This window comes from Saimiri boliviensis, chromosome 1, assembly GCF_048565385.1.
Source record: "Saimiri boliviensis isolate mSaiBol1 chromosome 1, mSaiBol1.pri, whole genome shotgun sequence".
NCBI classification, from domain to species: Eukaryota; Metazoa; Chordata; class Mammalia; order Primates; family Cebidae; genus Saimiri; species Saimiri boliviensis.
The window spans coordinates 65,160,937-65,184,825 of record NC_133449.1 but is presented as its reverse complement, the minus strand read 5'-3'; the positions used below and the strand labels follow the sequence as shown (position 1 = coordinate 65,184,825).

The 23,889-nt window shown below is 47.9% G+C and overlaps 1 protein-coding gene and 1 long non-coding RNA gene across 3 annotated transcripts in view; one reads left to right on the top strand and one right to left on the bottom strand.

The window, feature by feature from the left end:
* Nucleotides 1-2,803, bottom strand: part of LOC141584400 (uncharacterized) — a 33,812-nt gene extending 31,009 nt beyond the window's left edge. For both annotated transcript variants that reach the window (XR_012517452.1, XR_012517450.1), the window contains exon 1: nucleotides 2,210-2,803. This is a non-coding gene — a long non-coding RNA (uncharacterized LOC141584400). The remainder of the gene's footprint in view (nucleotides 1-2,209) is intronic.
* Nucleotides 2,804-2,859: 56 nt separating this feature from the next.
* SPR (sepiapterin reductase) lies at nucleotides 2,860-7,389 on the top strand. The gene is made up of 3 exons (XM_003922612.4): nucleotides 2,860-3,242; nucleotides 3,819-4,109; nucleotides 6,598-7,389. The coding sequence occupies exons 1-3, from the start codon at nucleotides 2,939-2,941 to the stop codon at nucleotides 6,786-6,788; spliced, it is 786 nt and encodes a 261-aa protein (XP_003922661.1). The 5' UTR covers nucleotides 2,860-2,938; the 3' UTR covers nucleotides 6,789-7,389.
* The last annotated feature ends 16,500 nt before the right edge of the window (nucleotides 7,390-23,889 follow it).

The following is a 23,889-nucleotide window of genomic DNA, read 5'->3' as shown; positions in this document are numbered from 1 at the left end:
CATGGGAATTGTGGAAACTATAATTCAAGATGAAATTTGGATGGGGACACAGTCAAATCATATCACCTGCCAATATTTGTTATCTGTCTGTTTTATTTTAGCCATCTTAATGGATGTGAAATGGTATCTCATTGTAATTTTAATTTGTATTTCCCTGATGGCAAATTATGTTGAACATCTTTCTATGTGCTTATTGGCCATTTGTGTAATTTTTTTGGATAAATGTCTATTCACATCCTTTGCTCAGTTTTTTAAAAATTTTATTTTTGACTTGTAAGTACAGTTCTTTTTTTTTTTTCTTTGAGATGGAGTTTTGCTCTGTCACCCAGGCTAGAGTACAGTAGTGTGATATCAGCTCACTGCAACTTCTGCCTCCTGGCTTTAAGCGATTCTCCTGCTTCAGCCTCCTGAGTAGCTGAGACTACAGGCATGCACCACCACACTCGGCTAATTTTTATTTTTAGTAGAGACGGCTTTCACCATGTTGGCCAGGCTAGTCTCAAATTCCTAACTTCAGGCGATCCTCCTCCCTCAGCCTCCCAAAGTGCTGGGATTATAGGCAGGAGCCAAGTATGGCTCATTGTAAAAACTTAGTTAGAAATAATTTCAGACTTTTACAAAGTTTCAAGAATAGTATAAAGAATTCCTGAATATTTTTAATGCAGATTTCCTAAATGTTAACATTTTACCATTGCCTTACTCATTCTAATTTTTTTCTGAAACATTTGAAAGTAAGTTGCAGATATGATGCCCCTTTACTAAATACTTCTGTGTATTTCCAAAAACAAGAACATTCTCTGATATAACAATAGCTCATTGGTCAAAATCAGGAAATGATTCAATGCCAATAACTAACCTACAGGCCATATTCAAATTTCACGCATTCCCCTACCCATGTCCTTTACCATGCTTATGCTTTTAACACAATTTTTACATATTTCTTACCTTTCAGGCATTTGTATCTTTTTTTAAAAAAAGTTACTGTTGGCCAGGTACAGTGACTTACACCTATAATCTCTGCACTTTGCGAGGCTAAGATAGTAAAACTGCTTTAAATCAGGATTTCAAGGCCAGACTGGGCAACATAGCAAGATCCATCTCTACAAAAAATACAAAAATTTGCTAAAGCAGATAATCGTCTTCCTCAGAAAAGAATTTTCCAGACCCTCTCCTAGCCTAGGAAAACCACACTCTCCATAGGGGCTATTCCTAAGTGGTTCCTCCTAGAAGCAGCTAGGTTCAGAAGAGGCTGATGCTTTGCCATCCCTTCGTTGTTCCCTCCTTTTCTTCAAAGTCTGACAGATGGTAGAAATTTAATCAATGTCACATGAATGGATGGATGGCATCGTGCTTTCATCAACCTGTCTTCTAAGGCCTGGAGAGCAGGGAGAAACTTATTAAAATTCTTTAAAGAGGAGGCTGTTGGTTGGGCGCGTTGGCTCACCCCTGTAATCCTAGCACTTTGGGAGGCCAAGGTGGGTGGATCACCTGAGGTCAGGAGTTCAAGACCAGCCTGGCCATCATGGTGAAACCCCATCTTAAAATAAAATAAAATAAAATAAAATAAAATAAAAAAGAGTAGGCTGTTGGCCCAATAAGATCTTTATCTTTCAGTGTGAATAGCTAAGTGAAAAGCAGGGCAATTTCAAATGGTATACATGTATACAGGGTCCTATCAGCGTTAAAATACCAAAAGCTTAAAAACAATTAGCCAAGCGTGGTGGTGCACCTGTAGTTCTAGCTACTCAGGAGCCTGAGGTGGAAGGATTGCTCCAGCGCAAGAGCTCAAGGCTGCAGCAAACTGTGATTGCACCACCACACTCCAGTTTGGGCCACAGAGCAAGACCAAAAAAAAAAAAAAAAAAAAAAAAAAAAAAAAAGCTTCTCCCAAGTTATTTCTTTCTTGGAACTGGCAATAATAGTGGGAAGGTAACTTTGCTGTTTAGCCCCAAGGGAGGGATCAGCCCTGTGGGGAATTGAGCTGTTATCAGAGGTTATTTACGGCTCTTGCTAAACTCTAAAGAGATTCATTTTTTAAAAACTGATATACAATATTTGAACATATGTATATACATAATGGAATACCATTCAGCCATAAAGAAGGAAACCATGAAGAGATTCATTTTTAATACATGTAGCTGCATACCAACTTGTCTCACATTCCCTCTCTCCTAGAAAAAAAAAAATGTGAATTTTCTGAAGCACCTACCTGGAGGTACAGACAGATGACTGCATAAACTCGAAGCTTAGAGTGGACGGAATCGCTACCTGGGAGACTGTAGCATGAGCAGGGGCAGAATCCCGAGGAATACACTTTTAGGAACAGAAATCAGAAATCTCAAAGAGGCAGAAGGTACTGGTGACACCAAGGAGCTGCTCAGAGTCTAGTAAGAGGGAAAGGTTTTATTATCACTTGGAGCCACTGTGGTTTTCCCAGAGGAAGCTCCTGTCAAGCAGACAGCAGTGAGCTCCCAAGCCCAGCAGAGACCTCAGTCCCTAAATGGGCATGAGCTTCATTCTGGGCTTTCACAGGCCGCGACCGGGGGACGCCCAGCACCGAGTTCAGGGTCTGCCTGCCCTGGAAGAGGTCAGTTGTGCAAAGAAGTTAGGGCTGGAACTGGGAGGAAATTCCGAGCATGCGTCCCAGCCGGGGGTTGAGCGTGCGGGCGAAGAGCAAGACAGAGCCGGGAACCCTGCTAGGGCTTTCCGTGTGGGCCGCGCCTGCTGGCCCTTTCTACTTACGCTACCAGCAGCCAAGGGAACCAGACGCAGGGAGGGGGAACCATGACCCCTGTGCCCTCGCGGCCGGAAGCCTGAGGTTTCGGCTCCTCCCCGGCAGGGCGGCCCCGCCCACACCCGTCGCGACCCCACGCCCTCCACGGCCGCCCCGCCTCCCACCTGGTCTCCGGGCCCAGCGCCTCCGGCTGAAGACTGCAGCATGGAGGGCGGCCTGGGGCGTGCTGTGTGCGTGCTGACCGGGGCCTCCCGCGGCTTCGGCCGGGCGCTGGCCCCACTCCTGGCCTCGCTGCTGTCGCGCGGCTCCGTGCTGGTCCTTAACGCCCGCAACGACGAGGCACTGCGGCAGCTGGAGGCCGAGCTGGGCGCCGAGCGGTCTGACTTGCGCGTGGTTCGGGTGCCCGCCGACCTGAGCGCCGAGGCTGGCTTGCAGCAGCTGCTCAGCGCCCTGCGCGAGCTCCCCAGGCCCGAGGGGCTGCAGCGACTGCTGCTCATCAACAACGCGGGTAAGACACCGGGGCTGGAGCGGACTCCCATGTGAGTGTCCACTTCCTTCATCGCTGGCGAATTTAAGAGCGACTCCTAGGGAGTCGGATAGGACGCCTGGAAATCTAAAGCCCTGGTTGTGCCAGTTTGAGTAGCAAATGGAGGCGAGGTGTACAGGGAGACTCGGTGCCGTCGAGGAAACAGACTGCTCCACTTCCTGGAAAATTGGCCAGCCGGGTTTTCCAAAGCGCCTGTGAACTTTCCCGATCCCCTTGCTCTGCGCCCTCTGGTGGAGGCCTGAGTCAGGGCTTGGAATCTCCAAACTAGTAAACTCCCTGCTTTTTCAAAGGACCCCTAGAACTCTCCCTCAGCCCCAGGGCAAGGCAGGTGCCTTCTCATTCTGCAGCTTGGGATGGCTGGGTTCCCCAGGTGTGTCTGTCTGCAGAGCTGGGGTAGAGAGAAGCCTCTTCAGGAGCGCCAGGCAGCTTCTTCCTCTAGGTCTGCATGGGAAGAGGTTATCTGGAGGAACTTGGAGAGCACTGGGGCAGAAGAAAGCCCTACCTGCACTGAGTTACTCCTAAACTCTGGTTTTTCAGGCTCCCTTGGGGATGTATCCAAAGGCTTCATAGACCTGAGTGACTCCACTCAAGTGAACAACTACTGGGCGCTGAACTTGACCTCCATGCTCTGCCTGACATCCAGCGTCTTGAAGGCCTTCCCGGCCAGTCCTGGCCTCAACAGAACCGTGGTTAACGTCTCGTCCCTCTGTGCCCTGCAGCCCTTCAAAGGCTGGGCGCTGTACTGTGCAGGAAAGGCTGCTCGTGATATGCTGTTCCAGGTCCTAGCGTTGGAGGAACCTAACGTGAGGGTGCTGAACTATGCCCCAGGTAGGTGGGAAGTCCTGCCATCCCTGTCCTCCAGGACCCACTGGTCCCCCTCTGGGGGCTGGGCAAGCGGCCTAGTCCGCTCCCTCCAGGAAACAACCCACAGAGTATTTTATCCCTGAATCATGACCCATCACCCCTTAGGGGAAATATGGACCCAAGGAAGTAAGAGCTGGCAGGGTCTGGGATACTGGCAGAGAGTGAGGAGTTGCCTGGACTGGAGGTTTGAGGCAGGAAAGTCTAAGGTATTAAATGGAGTTTGGGAGAAGACTGGGTTTCGAGATTCAGGCCTTCTTCATGTGAAATAGGGAAGATGCTTCCTGCCTCACAGGGCACTTTGGAAGACTGAATGAGATACTGTATATGAAAATGACCCTGACCTGTGACATGTTGCCTCATTGTTAAATAGAACTGACCACACCATATTGTCTGCATATGTTTGCTTGCCTCCTTCCCTCCCTTGACAGCAAAGCCTTTGCACTATGCACAGCACCTAGCAAAGCACTGCACTAAGGCAGGCTGCAGGACCTGCTAGCTGCATGGAGAGCGGACAGACATTGCTGAGTGCTGACTATCCCCAGCTGAACTGTGCTGGAACACTATGGGGGATACTAGGATAAATACAGTAGAGCCCTTGGTCTCATGACCGCCAAAGGACAGGGAGTTTTGTGATACTGGGTCTGGTTTCTGATGCCACAGCACCCCTTTCTTAATAGTGAGGATTCTCTTCTAGGCTTGAGGTTGCTGCAATCAGAAGGTGGTAACAGAGCAGCCCTGGAATGCCTGAGCAACTTGGGCAGAGATCCAGTAGTCTGTGCCCCTGGGGAATAGGACCAGGATCTCAGGGCAGACAGGTAGAATGGCCTGCACAAAGCAGAGATGTGGCAGGGCCAGATCCCACCTTGCGTCCAAGTTCTTCCTCATGTTCTCCAGTACCCCAGCCCCTACCACCCCGCCCCCAACACACATGCGCAGTTATTCTTGCAACCAATATTCAACTCATCATCCACTCTGAGCCCAGCCCAAGGACTCGCACAAACAGTGGTGACCAATTGTAAGCTACAGCCAGGAGCAGAGGCCACATGGCTGCATTTGGTCTCAGGAGGCTGCCCGGGGCATTATGAGGGAGCTGAGATTTTTCAAGAGGTCCCCAGGGCCTGAACCAAGGTTTTCATTTTGGTCTTGGGAAGAATGTCCTAACAGGTGCTCAGAGATCGGATGGGCTGTTTGGAAAGGCAGTAAGTCCTCTCTCGGCAGAGATGCACAGGTCATTGGAAAACAGTCAAGGACCAGGAGAGAGATTCTTCTTCCAACCCTGGAATTCTCTGATTTTCTGCCCCTGAGGACCATTAACTGCAAATTCTGGGGTGCATGAGTGATTCCTATGTGAAGAACAGAACATGCTTACAACAGTTCAAGAAGGGAACAAGTCCCTTCAGCGGGGGAGACTAGGGATGGCTTTATTGGAGGTAGCTGAGCTGGACGTTGACGTTGGTTGTTAGCAGGTGGAAGGCATTCCTGATAAAAGGAAATGAAGGTGTGAAGGCTCATTGTGGAAGTGGCAGATTGTCCTGTTTGCCCGTAGGGTAGGTGGTGTGCCCAGAGGAGAGCAGACAGCGGTGCCTTGAGTACTAGGCCAGGCTGTTGGGAAGCTGTTGAGGGGTTTTGAGCAGAGGAATGGTGTGATCCCAGTGATGTTTTTGTTTGTTTGTTTGTTTGAGACAGTCTTGCTCTGTCACCAGGCTGGAGTCCAGTGTTGTGATCTTGGCTCACAGCAACCTCCACCTCCCAGGCACAGGTGATTTTCATGCTTCAGCCTCCAGAGTAGCTGGGACTCCAGGAATGTGCCACCATGCCTGGCTAATTTTTGTATTTTTAGTAGAGACAGGGTTTCACCATTTTGGCCAGGCTGGTCTCAAACTCCTCACCTCAAGTGTTCCTCCCGCCTCAGCCTCTTCAAGTGCTGGGATTACAGGCGTGAGCCACGGCACCTGGCCCCCAGTGATGTTTGAGTAGAATGAGTTTAGTAGTGGGCTACAGAAGGAGCTGAGGCAGGGAGAGAAGCAAGGTTGTAAAAAGGGCCTGATGGTTGGGATGTGTAGATGCTGAAGGGTCCTACCTGGTACCTGGTTGGCTATGTGGGCGATGGGGCGTGGAAGGAGGAGGTGATGGAGGTTTTGACTCTGGAAAAAGAATACTTGACTAATAGAAATGGGGATGTCAGGAGGTAGTGCTGGTTGAACAGATGACGAGCTTGGATTTAGACATGGTAGTCTGGAGAGTCCGTGTTCATGAGCTTTTGAATTTCAGCCCAGAACTCAATAGTGACAAATTGGAGCCTTTGGCAACCCTGACTGCATATTTTAGCCAAGATGACGTGTTTCCTCTGGCCAGACCTGACTCAGCCCTACCCTCAACATACAACGCGGACCTGAAACCTTCTGTCCCTGCCTCGGCCATGTTCCCTCGTCATCTGCTTTTCATCCTCTAGGTCCTTTGGACACAGACATGCAGCAGTTGGCCCGGGAGACCTGCATGGACCCAGACATGCGAAAAGGACTGCAGGAGCTGAAGGCAAAGGGAGAGCTGGTAGATTGCAGGGTGTCAGCCCAGAAACTGCTGAGCTTGCTGCAAAAGGACGAGTTCAAGTCTGGAGCCCACGTGGACTTCTATGACAAATAAGCCCATGCCTTTGGCTTCCTGAGCCTTTTTGTCCCCAGTCAGACATACCCCAGAGCCCCATGGCTCCCCACACCCTGTCATAGGGCATTCCTGCCTTCAATATATAAACATTCGTCCTACTGCCCTGCCGTCAGGCACAGCCAGCTGTGAGCTCACAGGTCTTTGGCCTTAACCAGTTGTCAGGAGTGTGTGCTGTGCACCCTGGGTTATGAGGAGGCTTAGGAGAGAGGTTATGGGTATTGGCGTCTCTATCCCCAGGAACAGAACTTAAGGGGTGGGAAGAGCAGGAAAAGAAGCTGAAGAAGTTGTGTCTCCTGCTCATAGCAAGCCCATGGGGAGACAAAAGGGTGATCTGGTGTCGAATAAGAGGACACATGTAGATTCGATGGCAGGGAGGGGAAGAGTGTGCAGACAGTACACATTCCAGCCCACACAGATGCCCCGGGCTGAGGGCAGCACGGCCTTCTGTTGAACTCTGTGTCCTCACTGATGTCTCCTTCCTCCAGAATCCACTGTCCCTTCCCCTGGCTGGGAGAAGGGGCTCCTGAGTGTCTGTATACACCACAAAGGCCAATGCAAATAAAATACAGATTGTCCTTTCTTCATGCTTGCTTTCTCATCTGATACAGGGCCTGTGACTAACTGCCTGGTTCACTGGGCCCAGAGTCATTCCCGAGGCAGTGAACCCAAATGTGAGGTGTTGTCCTTATATCCTAGGGAGCTGTCCTGGGGAGATCTGCCTCCAATCATTGAGCCCCACTCAGTGGCAAGCCCAGGTCCAAAGTTGCCCACAGTCGGCATGCCCAGATGCCTGCTCATTTGTGATGTTGCCCTCACTGACCCCAGCTTTGACAGCCCTTTTCTCACCCTGGGCTGTTCAGAATACCCATCTTTCAGGAGCCAACTTACAGTCTGCTCTCCTCTTGGCCCTGGAGCCTGGGTTCTCTCCCTGACTTTGTGGATTCCCAATTCCACCCCCTGTCCACATGGCAATGCTGTGAATGGATGCCAGCTGCTGTTGGGCCTCTTGGCATTGTCCATCTGGCCCATGGTCCAGGTCCTCGGTGGGGTGGGCTTGGGACCAGAATGCCTTTGGGGGAGATGGGCAAGATTCCAAGAGAGGGAAGCTCTTGAGAAATCAGGGCTGCAACCAAGCCAACCTTTGCGCAGGTAGGTGGATGTAGGCTGGGCTGGGAGCGTCACAGCCGTGGTGGTCTGCAGCCAGCACCCTGGCCCCGGCCATATTTGGGAGGAGGGAACATGGTCCCCTGCCCGCTGACTACAGGACTCAGCCTGCCTCTTGAGTGTGCAGAAGGGAACTCCTCCTTGTGCTCAGCAGAGGGCGCATGGAGGCCGCACCTCCAGGAGAACCCCAGGGAAGCTCTTGCTGAAGGGCAGGCGGGTGGCTGAAGTTGGCAACACCTCGCCTGGTCCCCTAGGAGGGAATGAGCGAGCTCTTTACTGGTCCAGCAGAGCCCTTGCCCTCACGCCCCATTGAAGTCAAAATCGTTGGGCTCAGGTTCCTGCTCTGCCACTTAACCAGCTGGTAACCGAGGGCAAATTTCTTCTCTGTGCCTCAGTTTCCTCATCTGGAAAATGTGGATCCTAATGGCACCTACCCTAAAGGGTTGTTTTGAACATTAAGCTATCTAATGTTTGTAAATGCTCAACACAGTGCTAATTCCAGTCCGTAAGTGCCCCGTAGATTCTAGTATTTATTGCCTTTCAATATCAAGATCCAGATCATCCCGGAGCCCCGCTGGCAGCCTCCTCTCCTCTAGTCGGCCCAGACATCCTCCCCTGGCTGACTTGAGGCAAAAATCCTCACTGTACTGCCTCTATTCAGCCTTCTGGAGGTGAGGGTGGATGCTGGTCTGAACAACTTGTCTTGGGCTTACAGGAAAATGCATGAGCTTTGGAGTCAGGAACCTTCAGTCCCACTACGCTGTCTGTGATAGAGGTGCCATGGGGTGTTGGGCAGAGCCCTGCTGTCTCTCTGGGCTTCAGTTTCCTTAGAGCAGTGAACTCCAAGATTCCTTCCTGGACACCTTCCTCTGAGGCATTTCTTATGTGGTCAGGTGGTGGATTATGGCAGTCTGGGCTTCCTTTTGTGCCGCGGTAGGTGGTGAGTAGGTTTCCTCCCTCGGCCCCTTGCTCCCGTGGGAGTGTGAGGGTGGTCAGTGCCCGTCCTACTCGGTAGCTAATCCACTGGGGTTGACTCCCTCCCTTCCCTCTAGGCTGGTTGCCCAGGAGCTTAGTGAGGAGTACCGCATGTCCCCACGAGGTGGCGAGGCCCTCCCGTGCCTGATATTTGTCTTCTCTGAGCTCAGAGACATAGGAGCTTCGGAAGTGCTCCCTTGGCCTGTCTTTCCCTGCAACCCAGGATTCTAAACTGGAGGATTGGGGTGGGTGGGGTGGCGGGTGGGAGGTGGGCACCAGGGAACTGGGGAGATCAGGGAGGGGCAGCATCACTCTTCCTGCCAGGTCCCAAGGCCTCTTCAGTGACCCATAGTCTCTGCCCGCAGGGATTTCCCAGACCTTGCTCTCAACCCTGGACTCGGCTCCCCAAGTCCCCTGACACTGGGGCAGGGAGGCTTTTGTGGTGGCCTCCAGGCTATAAGCAGCCACCCTCCAGGGGCTAACCATCTGTGTTCCCCGCCTGCATGACCTGGCCTTGGCCACCACACATGTGAGCACATGTGAGTGCACACACAAATACATGCCTGCACATGCCCAGGGCCCAGCTGCTGGAGCGAGCAGGGCCATGGATGAGCCTAAAGACAAACAAGGGTCCTCTTTGTCTTTGGTGTGAGAGCACTGGGCAGTTTTTGGTTTTGTGTTTAATACGCCTGCACTGGGGCCAGCAGCTGGCTTGTGAGGAGCAGGGGGTGGCGAGGGGAATATTACAGGCCAAAGTCAGTGTCCAAGAGCATGAGCAGCTGAGATTAGTGTGGTCAAGAGCTTCCCCTCAATCCCCAATTCCTGTCCTTCCTCCCATGAATACACACACGTGCCCCACAGCCAAGCTGGTGCTGAGTCTGTTGTCAGCCATCAGGGTCACTCGCCCAGGACTACTCCATGCCAGCATCTCCCCATGCCTCAGCCCAGAGAGCCGGGCCCTGTGATGCTGCCTTCTGGCCTCCTTCACCTTCGACCTTCCCCACAGAACAGGGGCATAGGCTAGAACGCACGTGATAGTTCTGACTCACATGGCAGGCACACCCCTGTGTGAGCACACCCAAGAGCGCCCATGCATGCCCTCACCGCTGGGCTCCTGTGTGGTGACAGGGACGTGGGTGAAGATAACTCCCAGTCCCCTGGGTGGAGACCCCGTGGGGTGGCACCTCTCCAGCCCTCACATCATTTCGCAGTGATCTGGGGTGTAAAAGAGAAGGGGAGTGGACCAGAAACCACAAGACGGCTTGCTGGAAGTGAGCTGAGGAATCAACTCCAAACCTCTGGGGTCAGCGGCAGGAGCCGATAGAAGGCAGGGCTCTGAGCCTAGAGCCAGCTATCCTTGCCCCACTCCCCAGTCCTGAAGTCTCCCACCTGCGGTGCTGGGAGACGGGGAGCAGCACAGAGCGCATGCTGTCTCAGATTTTTGAAGTAGAGCCCACTCCCACCAGGGAATTATTGTTACTTCCCAGCCAGCCTCCCCACCTCACCCTTTGTCCCTCCTTTCATCCGTGCTAAGTGCATCCTCGGCCCTAAGAGCCCTTCATGTGAGCTGGGAGAGCCCCCAGATTTCTATTTTCAGTGAGGAGTTGGGGGCAAGGAGGAAGGACATGCCTATCCCTTGGGGGCTCCTCCCCCTGCTGACCTCAGTGGCTCAGCGTGGTTCCTCAGCTAACTAATCTGAAAGCTGTCTAGCGATCTCTTATCCACAGGACCGCCCAAGGACAGCCCCAGATCCCCTATCTGACCCCCTGGGCAGGACAGGAGCCCTGTGCAGAGGACAGAGACAGCTACATATTTTCTGGAACAAAATGGGCTTTTTCTGAGTCCCTCCTTCTGGCCTGCCCAGGTGACACAGGAAAGGGACCAGGGGCAAAGTGAGGAGTTGAGAGGAGGTAAGTCCCCTCTCTGCTCTGGAGCATCCAGGCAGAGAAACAAAAGCAGACACCATGAGAATCAGAGAGAGACAGGGCAAGCCGGACAGTGAGAGAGGAAGATGGAGAGAGGGACAGAAACACAGGGAGGAAACGGAGAGGCAGAAAGATTCGAAAATGTAGTAAGACAGATTTAGATGGAGGGAGAGAGATGGCGGGAGAAGCCACACACCCTCACACACTCGCACACGCTCATACTCCCTCTCTCCCTCCCTCCTCTCTCTCACATACACACACTCACACACACACACACACACCCGGGCGTGCGCTCACGCAGCCGCCCTGAGCCTTGCTGGAAATAATCCTGTTCGCGACGCCAGGGCCTCAGCTGCACAGGCGTTGCCGAGCTGTTACCTTGCACATCTGTCAGCTCCAAATGTAGAAGCTGTCATAGGACTGTGTGTGTGTAAGTGTGAGAGTATGTGTGCATGCCTGTTCCTCCCAGAGAATTCTGAGGCCTTAGTCGGCAGAGGGAGATTCCCAAGGGCCCGGAGGCTCTCCAGGAAGTCCAAGCCCTGAAAAGCAGGTCTGCTCCTTCCCTTCCTGCACAGGGAGTGGCCACGGGGCCGCCCAGCTTTAGGGGATGGCCCACTGGACTTGGTCTTCTGTGGCCTGTCTCGTGGCCTGGGCAGTCACTTCTCAGAGCATCTGGGTCTCCTGCTTGTCAGGTTGGGATGTCAGGTAGCTATGCCACCTGGAAAGAACCCAGACAGGCGGTGATAAGCACCTGGCCTGGTGTACGTCCGTTGCTTCTGGTAGTCAAGGATTGTCCTCTGACAGCTGGGAAGTCCTTCTTGTGTCTTACTCCCAGTTCTGGGAATGGATCCCGCACCCAGGTCCCTCTAGGGCGCCAAGAACATTGCCCTCGTCCTGCCTGCTCTTCACGCCACTCTCCTTGCTGGACCTGAGGATGGGCCTTGGGCACCGACTCTGAGCTGCAAAAGGTCCAAGAACCTCAAACACCAAGTCTCCAGGAACACGGCATGTTGGCACATTGCCTGGATGACTTGAGAATGGTGAGGCTTTTCCTGTAAGGATCTTGGGTAGAAACTTTTCTCTGCTGACTCTTTCCAGGTTTTCAACCCCCCTCCCTGCCCCAAATGTCAGGACGTTCTTTTTTGGTGTTTGCACTTCCTCCTGCTTTAATCTAAGCTTATCATAGAGAAATTTTATAGCAATGAGAAAGAGGCCCCAGAAGCTATCTAGGAAGGGGGGCAGCTTTTTTACTCCAAGTCAGAGGAAAGCGGGACCCTGGCCAAAGGGACCCACCCCTGTATCGGTGCGCTTCCCACAATGCCATGCCCACCCAGTTTAATCCTCCCCTGACCCACGGAGCTGACCCCTTCAGGACATGAATAGAAAGGCCCTGCCACCCATCCCACAGGCTGGCACCCTTACCCCCGTCCTGGCCTCATCAGAGACCATCTTAACCCCAGGCCATCTCTCAGACTGTCCTCATATCCACAGTTCTTTCTGCCTGAAGGCTGGATGGGACAATCTAACAGACTCTGGATGCTTGCGGTGCTCACAGCAGGGTGTTCTGAGAAAAAAGATGAAGCCAAAGACTTGTATGAGCAGTTCAAGCCCAGGAGCCATCACCTGGAGTGTGTTCTTGCCAGGGACCTGCGTCTCCGTGTATGCACACTATGGATGTATACGAATCACACATGGGCCTGCCCTGGGCCAAGCCGTGTGTGTGTGTGTGTGTGTGTGTGTGTGTGTGTGTGTGTATAACTGTTTGCCACCCTAGAATTAGTCTTATGGGGGTTTCAACATTCAGCTTTGCTTATGCCTGGAAGCGTATAATTGTATGTGTACCTGTGTGTAAGTATTCCAATGTAAAACTTACCAGATAACGGTGTGGCGTGCAAATGTGGCTTTGGGTGTGTAGCTGTACGTGCACACCTATAAGCCTATTGTGTGAATGTGAGTGTAACTCTGAAAACTACCATGAGCGCATATGAGCATTTGTATTTGAGTAACAGTGGGTCTGTGTGTTTCCATCATGTATGCATCAACAGTGTACCTGTATGTGATTACGAGTGGTGGTATATAACCACGTTGTATTTCTGGGTTGCTCTCCACTCTTAATCGGGTGTGCACGTGTGCACACATGACAAGTTGTTACCTTGCAAGCAGGAACTCATGCAAAGCTGTGCATGAGGCTGAACCAGCATGTGTGTGTGATTTTGACACGGGGCTGGTGTCCCTGGATAAATGAGTGTGTTGAGGCCTGTGACTGGGGTCCAACAATTGTGTGTTGACAAGCTGCAGACACCCCTTAGGCCATGTCCAGTGAGAAGGAAATGTGTAAATGTTTGTTGAACACAAAACAGAACAGCCACAAAATGCCAGGTCCTGCAGCGGCGCGGCAAATGGAGGAAGTTTTTTCCTCCCTCTCCATCTCTCCCTCTCCCCAGCATCTCGGCCCCTCTCTGGCGTCGTTCCCTCACACCTAAGCCCAATGGTGTTTTGCAGGCTTTCAGCTGTTACCTCAGTCCCTCCTCGCCTCATTCCCGATTCACTCCGTTGCTATAGGTATGTTTGAAACCCCAGCGTGGTAGATTTTAATTAGTCTTCCTACAGATGGCCAATTAACATTCATTACTTTTGCCTTGAGCGATTAATTATGAGTTTGGATAGAAAAGGAGAGAAGAGGAGAGGAAGATGGGCAGGTGAATGAAAGGAGAAAAGAGAAGGGGGTTTGATTGGGAGTTTGGAATTTTTACACAGAGCAGGCTGGTGGGGGAGAGGGTGGGAAAGAGCCGTTTCAATCCCCTCACTCGCAGCGGCCTCCCTCGGCCCACAGCTGCTCCAGGGCCCCTAATCGGCTTGGCTGGCCCAGCCCTCCAGGAAAATAGAGCTCACACCCTCGTTTGGGAGGCCTTAAGCCTTTGGTGTTCCCTGACCCCGGTCCTTTCATAATACCGGCCCTCTTGTTTCTTGTGCCAGAGCTGGATGGGAACTGTGTCAGGAATCGCCCAAAATACTGCAGATAACTCAGAAAGGAAGCTCTGCTGCCAGTCACTCCTGGCTAGAATTGTAGCGGCTCACTATACAGATGAGAAAACTGAGGCCCGCATAGGAAGTGAGTTCCCTGGCCTCGGGCCTCTTGGAAGGAGGAAAACGGTCCAGCTTCATTGACCCCCCAGCTCAGCTCTCTTTCTGCTGCAACCAGGGTGGTTTATAAAGATTTTGTGCAACATTCAACGTGAACTGGCTGATTCCAAACACAATTCACATCCTTCACTGTGCACCGAACTGCTGAAAGCGCCTGTGATTCCCCAGGCCATTGAAAGACTCCCTGAGTGTCGTTGCCGGCTCCAGGAGCCACACCTGTGTTCCTAATCTTACATTCACTCCAGGAGTTGGGGATAGAGGCCTAAATGTAAACAGCGGTCTTTTGGGTGGCAGGATTCCAAGTGATTTTCGTTTTCCTCTCCCAAATCATCTGTATTTTTAACTCTCCGTTGCACAGATACGTTATTTGAACAACATAAAGTATATAAGCTATGCCTTCGTTACTTGATATTTTTTCAAAACTTATATTGTAAAAAACAGAAAAGAAGTCCATGTCACTTTATGATCTTTTTTAAAAGACCACAAATATGTACATCAAAATTTTGAACACTGATTATCGCTTGAGTCAGCCTGCTTGAATTCAAGTCACAGTTCTGCCACCCACTTCAATAGTGTCCTCATCTGTTAAGTAGAGTAAAAAAGAATATCCATCTCATATGGTCGTGAGAATTAAAATAATGCATGAAAAGTCTTGGAGCAGCGTCTTGTATCTAGAAAGAGCCCGACAAATGTTATCTATTATGATTATTATTAACAGTAAGATTTAAAAATAGTGGTTATCTGAGTGGTGGGATTTTATCGAGCTTCTTTTGCTTTTCTGTATCTTGACAATTTTTCCACAGAAAACATGCAATACCTTGATAATAAGATAGTGTAATTTGTAAGAGAGAGAGGAAGGAGAGAAAGAAGGAAGGAGGGGGGAAGAAAGGAGGGAAGGAGGGGGGGAAAAAAGGAAGGAGAGAAGAAAGGAAGGAGGGAAGGAAGGGGGGAGGGAAGAAGGAAGAAAGGCAGATGTATTTACTCTGCTCAAAGCAAATGTAGTTCTGCTGTTTCAGACCTTTATTAAATTTCCATTATTTTGGCCAGGTGCGGTGGCTCACACCTATGGTCCGAGCACTTTGGGAGGCTGAGGCGGGTGGATCACCTGAGGTCAGGAGTTTGAGATCCGCCTGGCCAACATGGCGAAACCCCATCTCTATTAAAAATACAAAAAAAAAGTTGGCCAGGCACGGTGGCATGCACCTGTAGTCCAAGCTACTCAGGAGGCTGATGCAGGAGAATTGCTTGAACCCGGGAGGGGGAGGTTTCGGTGAGCCGAGATCCCCCACTGTACTCCAGCAGTGTAAGCGACTGAGACTCTGTCTCAAAAAAAAAAAAAACATTTCCACCATTTTACCCACAGTTGTAATATTTGCGGCCATGGCAGTCACGGCCTATGTCCCCTGGAGGTCCACGGTAAACATTCTCACCTCCACGAAAGTCCCTCCATCTCCTCTCCTGCTTGGCTAAATCTTCCCCATCCTTCGCATCCTCAGCACCTTCCTTGGCCTGTCCCACTCCCCACGCACGCCTGGCCTGTGCTGTTCCTGTGGGGCCTCTTTCACTCTGGGGTGTGCGGTCCAGATGCCTGGTGAGTGGGAACAGGAGCCCAGGCCTTGTCTCTCAGGGGCCCATTGTGGGGTCTGCCAGTTGGTGCGCATCCCCTCCCTCTCCCAGCACGCCGCCTCTGCTCACACTTCATCTTTGTTCCCTGAGACGTCAGCATGCGTGCAGGCCTGTTCTCAAGGCCTAGGCCCACATTGCACTGCAGCTGCCTGCCATGTCTCTCAGTTCACATTTCTAAAAGGGAGCATCTGGTTGGCCTAGGGCCTCTTTTTCAGCCGCTTCATAGGTCAAAGGAGGGTTGGCTGCAAAGGGCTGGGTCTGGGGGCCTGGGCCGATGTTGCAGGATGGGGCCGAGACAGGGCTATCCCCAGGACTGGGTAGGGGTGATGGGCGGGCTGCAGCCTGGGAGAAGCGTCCCTGTGCCTTTGAGAAGCCTCCTTTCTAGAAGCACTAAAACCAGAGGCTCCCTGGACACACTGCAGACCCAGACATGGACGTGGAAGAAAGGAACCTCTCTGACTCTCCTTTTGCTTTGGGGGATGGGCCATAGATTGAGGCAAAAAGGGGGTGAGGAGGGCCTGAATTTCTGTGTGAGAACCAAGGGTAGTGGGCACCCTGTTCTGTTCATGTCATGGCCCTGGAATCCGTGGTCTCTTCCACATGGCCTTCCTGAGTTGTGCAAATGCAAGTGTAAGTGGCAATCTGACAACTCCAAAGAGCACCACTTAGGGGCAATGGGTAGGGAGGGCCGCTTGGAAGACGTGAGACTAAAACAGGCCTTGAAGGTTGAGCAGGGTTGGCATTGGTGGGGAGAAAGAAGGCACATTAGCTGGCCAAAACCCTGTGAGCAAAAGCACCGTGCAGGGAATGGGCATGGGGTGAGAACGTGGATTCCAGCTAGCCTGGTGGTTTGCGGTCTGTTAGAGAGAGGAGGGTGAGACCAGATAACAGATGCCTTTGAAGCAGAGAGGCTCACATGGAGCTGCTCTCCTGGGGGCGAGTGTCTACATTATCAGGCCGCTGTTCTCCACAGCAGGTTTCTGAGACTTCTCCAGGCCTCTCCCCGCCACTGATGGCCACCATCCAGGGGATCCAGTCGAGAGTCCCCTCCTGCAGTGCCTTCCACACTCATCACGTCCTTCAGCTGGCCGGACTTCCTGACTGTCCTCTTAACCTAATCAACCCATTTCCTAGCATGCCTGGAGACCATCTGCTGGAGAGGAGAGTGAGATAACAGACATAAGCACTGCTCTCAACGTTGTAAGAGCTGCTTGGGGGAGATAGACATGGGTAGGGCAGTTTCATGTTAAAGGAAGTGCTCCTGACCTGGAATACAACAGGCCTTTGGGGTGGGGGATGAGGATTGCAGCCAGGAGGGTCTCTCCACGGGGACTGCTCTCCTGGGCTCACACTGAGGGGCAGCCCTACATGCTCCAGCCACTGTCCCACCTCCCAGCTTTGCTGCACTCACTCTACCCCCTGCCCATTACCAAATATCCCTCCCCTTTGGGGCACTTAGTTCAAATGCCTGAGAGAGAACCTCGTTGAGCCTGGCCCCAAATCAAGTTCAGTGATAAGCCCAAGAGGATCACCCTGATGCAATCGGCTGTGACCAGAAGGAAGGCCATGGGGTTCACCCAGGACCAGTAGGGGGTATGTGGAGGTGCGGGCATAGCAGACAGACACACTGAAAATTTTTGGATGTATCCAATTATTTCTTCATTTAACATACTGTCCCATGAGAAAGTGTTGCTGAAATTTCTTTCATTTTGCTATTAATGGTTTTTGAAAAACATAGGTTTAGTAATATGGCCACTATTTATTGGAAATAAGCATTTATACTAAATTGTTTTTCTGAAGTAGTAGGGGAAAATGTATTACCTTAATTATTATCACAAACTTTTTTTTCTTAAAAGAATTTTTTTTTCCTCTTGGAAACCTTTGGGGATTACTTATTGGCATAATTTCTCTGTTCTGTCTCAAGTGGTTTAAAAGTATTTATCGCTTCTGTGAGATGACAAACCGTGAAATACTGATTTAACCTTGGATGGAAAAAAGAAAAATGTCTTTAGTTTCAATTAGAAGCTACTTAGAGAAAGTGCCTGTAATACCTAGCCCATTGTTTAAATTTTGTTAAAATTTATAAACAAAAGGTGAATTGAAATTTGGAAACAAAAATCAGTCAAGACCTCACTGCACCAGCCACCTGTACATTTTGACACAGGTTTCCATGTTTGAATAATCTGCAGAAGCCCCTCGATCATGATCAATAATCCAACACATTTTCAATAGTTCTGGAGTTTCCAGTATGCCTCCATTCCACTTACAAATATTTTGAGAATTTGCCAGCTTTTCAGAGATGGATGAATAGTGTCATACAAATAATTGACAGTACTGAGATCACTTCAGAGTTCTTTCACATCCCAACAAATCTCAACACCAATAATTCCCCAAGATGTACATGACAACGTGTGTATAAAGCTTTTGGCTCATCTTCCATAAACGTTGTGGCAACACATTAAATCTTCCACTTGTGTCAGCAGCTCCAGCGTAGACACAGCCATACATTTTATTAAAATCGGCTTCCATAATAATTGGGTGTGAGAGCCTCCCAGTGATCTTCTCCATACCCATGTGATATGGTTTGAATGTGTGTCCCTTCCAAGTCTCATGTTGAGCTGTAATCCCCAGTGTTGGACATGGGGCTTGGTGGAAGTATTGAATCATAGGGGTGGATCTCTCGTGACTGGCCCGGAGGCACCCTCTGAGTTTGAGTTGTTTAGGAGTCTGGGACCTCCCCTCACCCCTTTCTCCCCTTCTCACCATGTGACATGCCTGCCCCCAGTTGATATCCACCATTAGTGAAAGCTCCCTGAGGCCTCACCAGAAGCCAAGCAGATGCTGAGCCAGGCTTGCAGAGCCTGCAAAACTATGAGTCAAATAAACCTCCTGTCTTTATAAATTACCCAGTCTCAGGTATTTCCTTTCTTTTTTTTTTCAAGATGGGGCTTCACCATGATGGCCAGGCTGGTTTTAAACTCCTGACCTCAGGTGATCCACCCACCTCGGCCTCCCAAAGTGCTAGGATTACAGGCGTGAGCTACCACGCCCGGCCAGGTATTTCTTTATAGCAACACAGAAACAGACTAACGCATCATAGCACCTGCGAAGGGCTGTTTAATTAAGACGGCCTTGGACATTTTCTGAAGGGAGCATGCACAGGTTGAGAGCTAGGCACCATTATACCCTCAGGTGTCTCATTGTATCTTGTGAGTGGTTTATGGAAACAACACCCATGTATATTATTTCATTAATAATTCTAAATAATTGCTATGTGCCAGACACTATTACTATTCTAAGTGCTTTACATATATACACACTCATTGGATCCTTCCAAACAACTCTAAGGTAGGTTTTATGTTATTCCCATTTTTCAGACAAGGAAATTAGCACTGAAAGGTTAAGTAATTTGCAAGTTTCACAACAAGTTTGCACAATTTGTAGAAACCCACTTAAATTAGTTATGAAGTCCTCTTTTTTTATTTCAAACTCAAAACACTTGCCTTCATTTACAAATTAGATTTCCTATGCCCATGACAGACACAATTTACCCAGAAATAAACTATCTTCAGCTTCAAATACATCCTACTTTCCTCATTAGGTGTTAATCAGGTAATACTTCACAAAAGACAGCGTATGTCACCAAAAAGTTTATGTGTACTATAAAACTACACCAGATATAAATGCATTTTATATTTTTTCTGGTGTTCTGAAAACTTACAGAAAATTTTTTCAAGTTATGATTGCTCTTTCATTCCTGAATTGCTTTAGCAGAACAACTAGAACGGGTAACAGAATTGCATGTCCTTTACAGTGCTCTGTTCCATCCATGAAAAATGCAGTTACTCAGATTTTTTTTTAATATTTTCATTTGCCTTGAACTTTTTGTACTTAAAGATAGTTTGTGGGTGAGAAGGCCTATTACTTCCTTTCCAATTTCAAGCCATGTGCAGAATCTTGGTTTAAAATGTGTTCCTCTCCCTACCCACCCTCATGTCAACTCACATTTCTTCTTGATGATGAAATATTTGACTACTCCTCACTATTATTATTGGCATCATAATTTGGTGATAAACTCTTGGAAATTTTTGTGAAAAATAGAAACTCAAACCTTTGTTTTGACATCACTTTTTAGATTCCTGTGATTTAAGTATTTATTTAGAATTGCTCAGTGATTGTGTTCCATCTACAAGAAGAGAATGCCAATGACAGATTCTCTAACACTTCTTGTTAAGACACTTTCCATGTTTTCTCAGTTATTTTCTAACAAGATTAATGTCCCAAAGCAAGGCTCTTTCAGCCTAGTGGCACACTCCTGCTACAGCCTAGAAACCATGGATTTAAGGTTTTTCTCCTGACTATTGTTTTTATTAGAAACTGTTTTATTGCTATTTAATTATCTTTTGTCCTAGTTTTTTAAATTCTATTTTTTTTCCCTCTTACTGATTTGGAAGTATTAGCCCATTTCTATTCCTTGGGTGGCATGTTTCATTTCTCCAAATCTAAAGTTAATCATCATCTTTACTCTCCTTTAGAAAAAATGTACGATCCCAACGTACTTTAACGTTAATTGCGACATTGCCCCAACTTAGATGCTGCTGTTGTTCAATATTTATTTCTATTTTTTAGTCCCACAAATTATAAAAGGACATTACTGTTTTATATAGTCAATATTCATTTATATTCTATTAACTGTACTCACTATTCATCTTTTCAGCTCAGACATTTTTTCTACAATAATTTTCCTCCTGCCTAAAATTCCTGTAATGAGGGTCAGTTGGTAGAAATTTTCATTTTTTATTCGTTTGAAAATGTCTTTATTTCACCCTTATTTTGAAAGACAATTTTTGCTGGAAATACAATTCTAGGTTGTAAGTCATTTTCTCTCAGTGCTTTGAAAATGACTTATCAAAGTTATATCTATGTAATAACTATATATGTCATTATCTTCAAAGATACATCCCACTCTCTCCTGGTATCCACTGTTGAGAATTGGTTGTCAGCCCAATTGTCACTTTCTAATAATCTATATTTTCTCTCTGCCTACTTTTTCTTTCTGTCTTTCTTTTTTAAAGATGGGTTCTCGTTCTGTTGCCCAGGCTGGAGTGAAGTGGCATGAACTCAGCTCGCTGCAACCTCCGCCTCCCAGGTTCAAATTATTTTCCTGCCTTAGCCTCCCAAGTAGCTGGGACTGCAGGCGCACGCCACCACACCCAGTTAATTTTTACATTTTTAGTAGAGATGGGGTTTCACCATATTTCCCAGGTTGGTCTCGAACTCCTAGCCTCAAGTGATCTGCCTGCCTCGGCCTCCCAAAGTGCTGGAATTACAGGCATGAGCCACCACGCCTGGCCTCTTTCTAGTTACTTCTAAGATCCCTTTTCCTTTCCCATTCTGCAGTTACATTGCCTATATGTAGATTTATCTATCTTGTTGGATTTCAATGGGCTTTATTTCAAGGATTGGTATCTTAGTTAATTTTCTTTTGCTTACAACAGAATACCGAAAACTGGGTAATTTATAAAGAAAATAAATTTATTTCTTACACTTATGGAGGCTGAGAAGTCCAAGGATGAGGGGCCACATTTGGTGAGAGTCTTTTTAGTCCCAAGGCAGTGCAGGGAATCACATGGAGAGGAAGCTAAAATGCTAGCTCAGGTCGCTCTTTCTCTTCTTATAAAGCTACCAGTCTCACTCCCATGATAACTCATTAACCCACTAATCCATTAATGGTTTAGTCTACTCATGAGGACAGAGACCTTATGACCTGATCACATCTTAAAGACCCTACCCTTTCATACTGCCACGTTGGAGATTAAGTTTCAACATGAGTTTTGAAGGGCACAAACATTCATACCATAGCAATTGGCTTATCGAATTTTTTAAAACTCTTAGCCATTAGCTCTTCCAAGGAAGCCTCTCCCTGAGTTCCTCTATTTTCTACTTCCAGAACCCTGGTTAGATATATGACAATCCTTCAGATACAACCCTCCATCTTGCGTAACCTCTCAATGTACCCACAGCTTTGCCTTTCTCTGTGTTGCATTTCCTCAGCTCTTCTGATTTCTAGTTCATGAATTCTCTCTTCTGCTACATCTAATTTGCTAATTTCTTATTAAGTTTTTAATTTTATTTATTATAATTTTTATTTCTCTTTGGTACTTTCCCAAATCATTTTGGTCCTCTGTTTACACTGAGTTGAAATTTATATTCTGTAAGATGCATAAATATGAAGTATATGTCTTGATTAATTTTCCTCTATGTATACATCCATGTATGCACTAGGCTAAAATACAGACATTTCCAGTACCTTGAAACGTTCCACTGTGCCACTTTCCAGTCAATAATTCATTGGAGATAACTGCTTTTCTTACTTTTGAATCTTTTTCTTTTTCTTTTCTTTTCTTTTTTTTTTTTTTTTTTTTTTGAGACAAGGTCTCACTCTGTTGCCCAGGATGGAATGCAGTGGCACAATCATGGCTTCCTACAGCAGCAACCTCCTGGGCTCAGGCAATCCTGCCTCAGCCTTCCAAGTAGCTGGGACCACAGGCATGTGCCACCACACTTGACTATTTTTTCCTTTTTTGGTAGAGACAGAGTCTTTCTATGTTGGCCAGGCTGATCTCAAACTCCTAGGCTCAAGGATCCTTCTGTCTTGGTCTTCCAAAGTGCTGGGATAACAGGTGGAGCCACCACACCTGGCCTGCTATTCTGACTTTTATCAACATAGATTAATTTTGCCAGTTCTAAGGTACCATATAAATGGAATCTTACAGCACATACATTTTTCTGTCTAGCTACTTTTACCCAATAATGTATTTGAGATATATTTATGTTGTTGCATGGGTCAATAGTTGATTTTTTTTTTCATTTCATTGTGTGAGTTTAACTATTTATCCTGCTGTTTATGGGCATATAGATTGTTTCAAATTTTTGGTGATTGGGAACAATCACTTGTAGACATATGCACTCTTTTCATTTGTGCATATATCTAAGAGGAGACTGGCTGAGGGGTTATAGCTTTATTTCAGACTACCAAATAATTTTCCAGAGTTGTACCATTTTACGCTCTTACAGGAGGTATTATTTAGTTTCTTTTTCATTCCCTTTTATTTTGTGACATATTTTATAGTCTGTGTTTAATAATTCTAATATATATGGTCTTTTTGAAGGCCTCATTCTGCAGTTTGTGGTAGGTTGTTTTTTTTTTTTGTATATTTGACAACTTTTGATTATGAGTTTATCTTTCTTGAAACTTTATCTGGGGAAATCATCTGGCTATCAAATGTATTCCTCTAGAAGAGGAATAATTACACTTGTTTTCTTCTGCCAATAAATACTAAATTTTCAGCCTGGGGTCTTTTAGGGCCTCCCAAAATGTTTGGTCCCAAATCCAAGTGAGAGTGGGGCTGTGGTTGGAAACTCTCAGGAAAACATGTTTCCTTTTTCCCTCTACACAGCATCAAAGCTGAGGCAGGCACATATGCCCACCACCTCCCTTTGTTGGGGTGAAATTTTTTTCTCATTCAGTCAGTAAGGATGTCACCTTTCAGGAATCTTTGCTCTGACTTCCTGACTTGGATGAATCCCGAGTGTTATCCCTCCCACTTGGAGCCCTTTAAAACCCAAGCTCTGGGCCACCAGGGAATTGGAGTTTGTTCCAACACACACTCTAGCTTCAGAACTCACTTCCTTGTCTCAATTCAAACTTCCTACAATCTCTGGGAAACCAGGAATTTTTCTTTACTTTTGTGCAAGTGCAACCATCATTCTAAAAGATATTTTTAAGACAGGCAAAAGATTATTAACTAATGTTAAATAGTAAATATATGGAGGTTAGTTATACTGTTCTCCCTACAAAATATGTTTAAAATTTCCCATAATGAAAGTTGGCTTTTTAAAAAAAAGAATTTCCAATAGAGATTCATAGTGAGGGATTTAGTAGTGAAACATCATGATGGCTGTAATTTACTCGAAAATATTTAAAGGCAGACACAGTAGCTTATACCTGTATTCCCAGCACTTTGGGAGGCCAAGATGGGGGGACTGCTTGAGGCAAGAAGGTCAAGACCAGCCTGGACAACATGGTGAGACCCCCATCTCTCCAAATAGTAATAATAATAATAAAATTAGCCCCGAGCAGTCATATGCCAGTAGTCCCAGCTACTTGGGAGGTTGAGCCCAGGAGTTTGAGGAGGCAGTGAGTTATGACTGTGCCACTGCATTCCAGCCTGGGTGACAGAGAG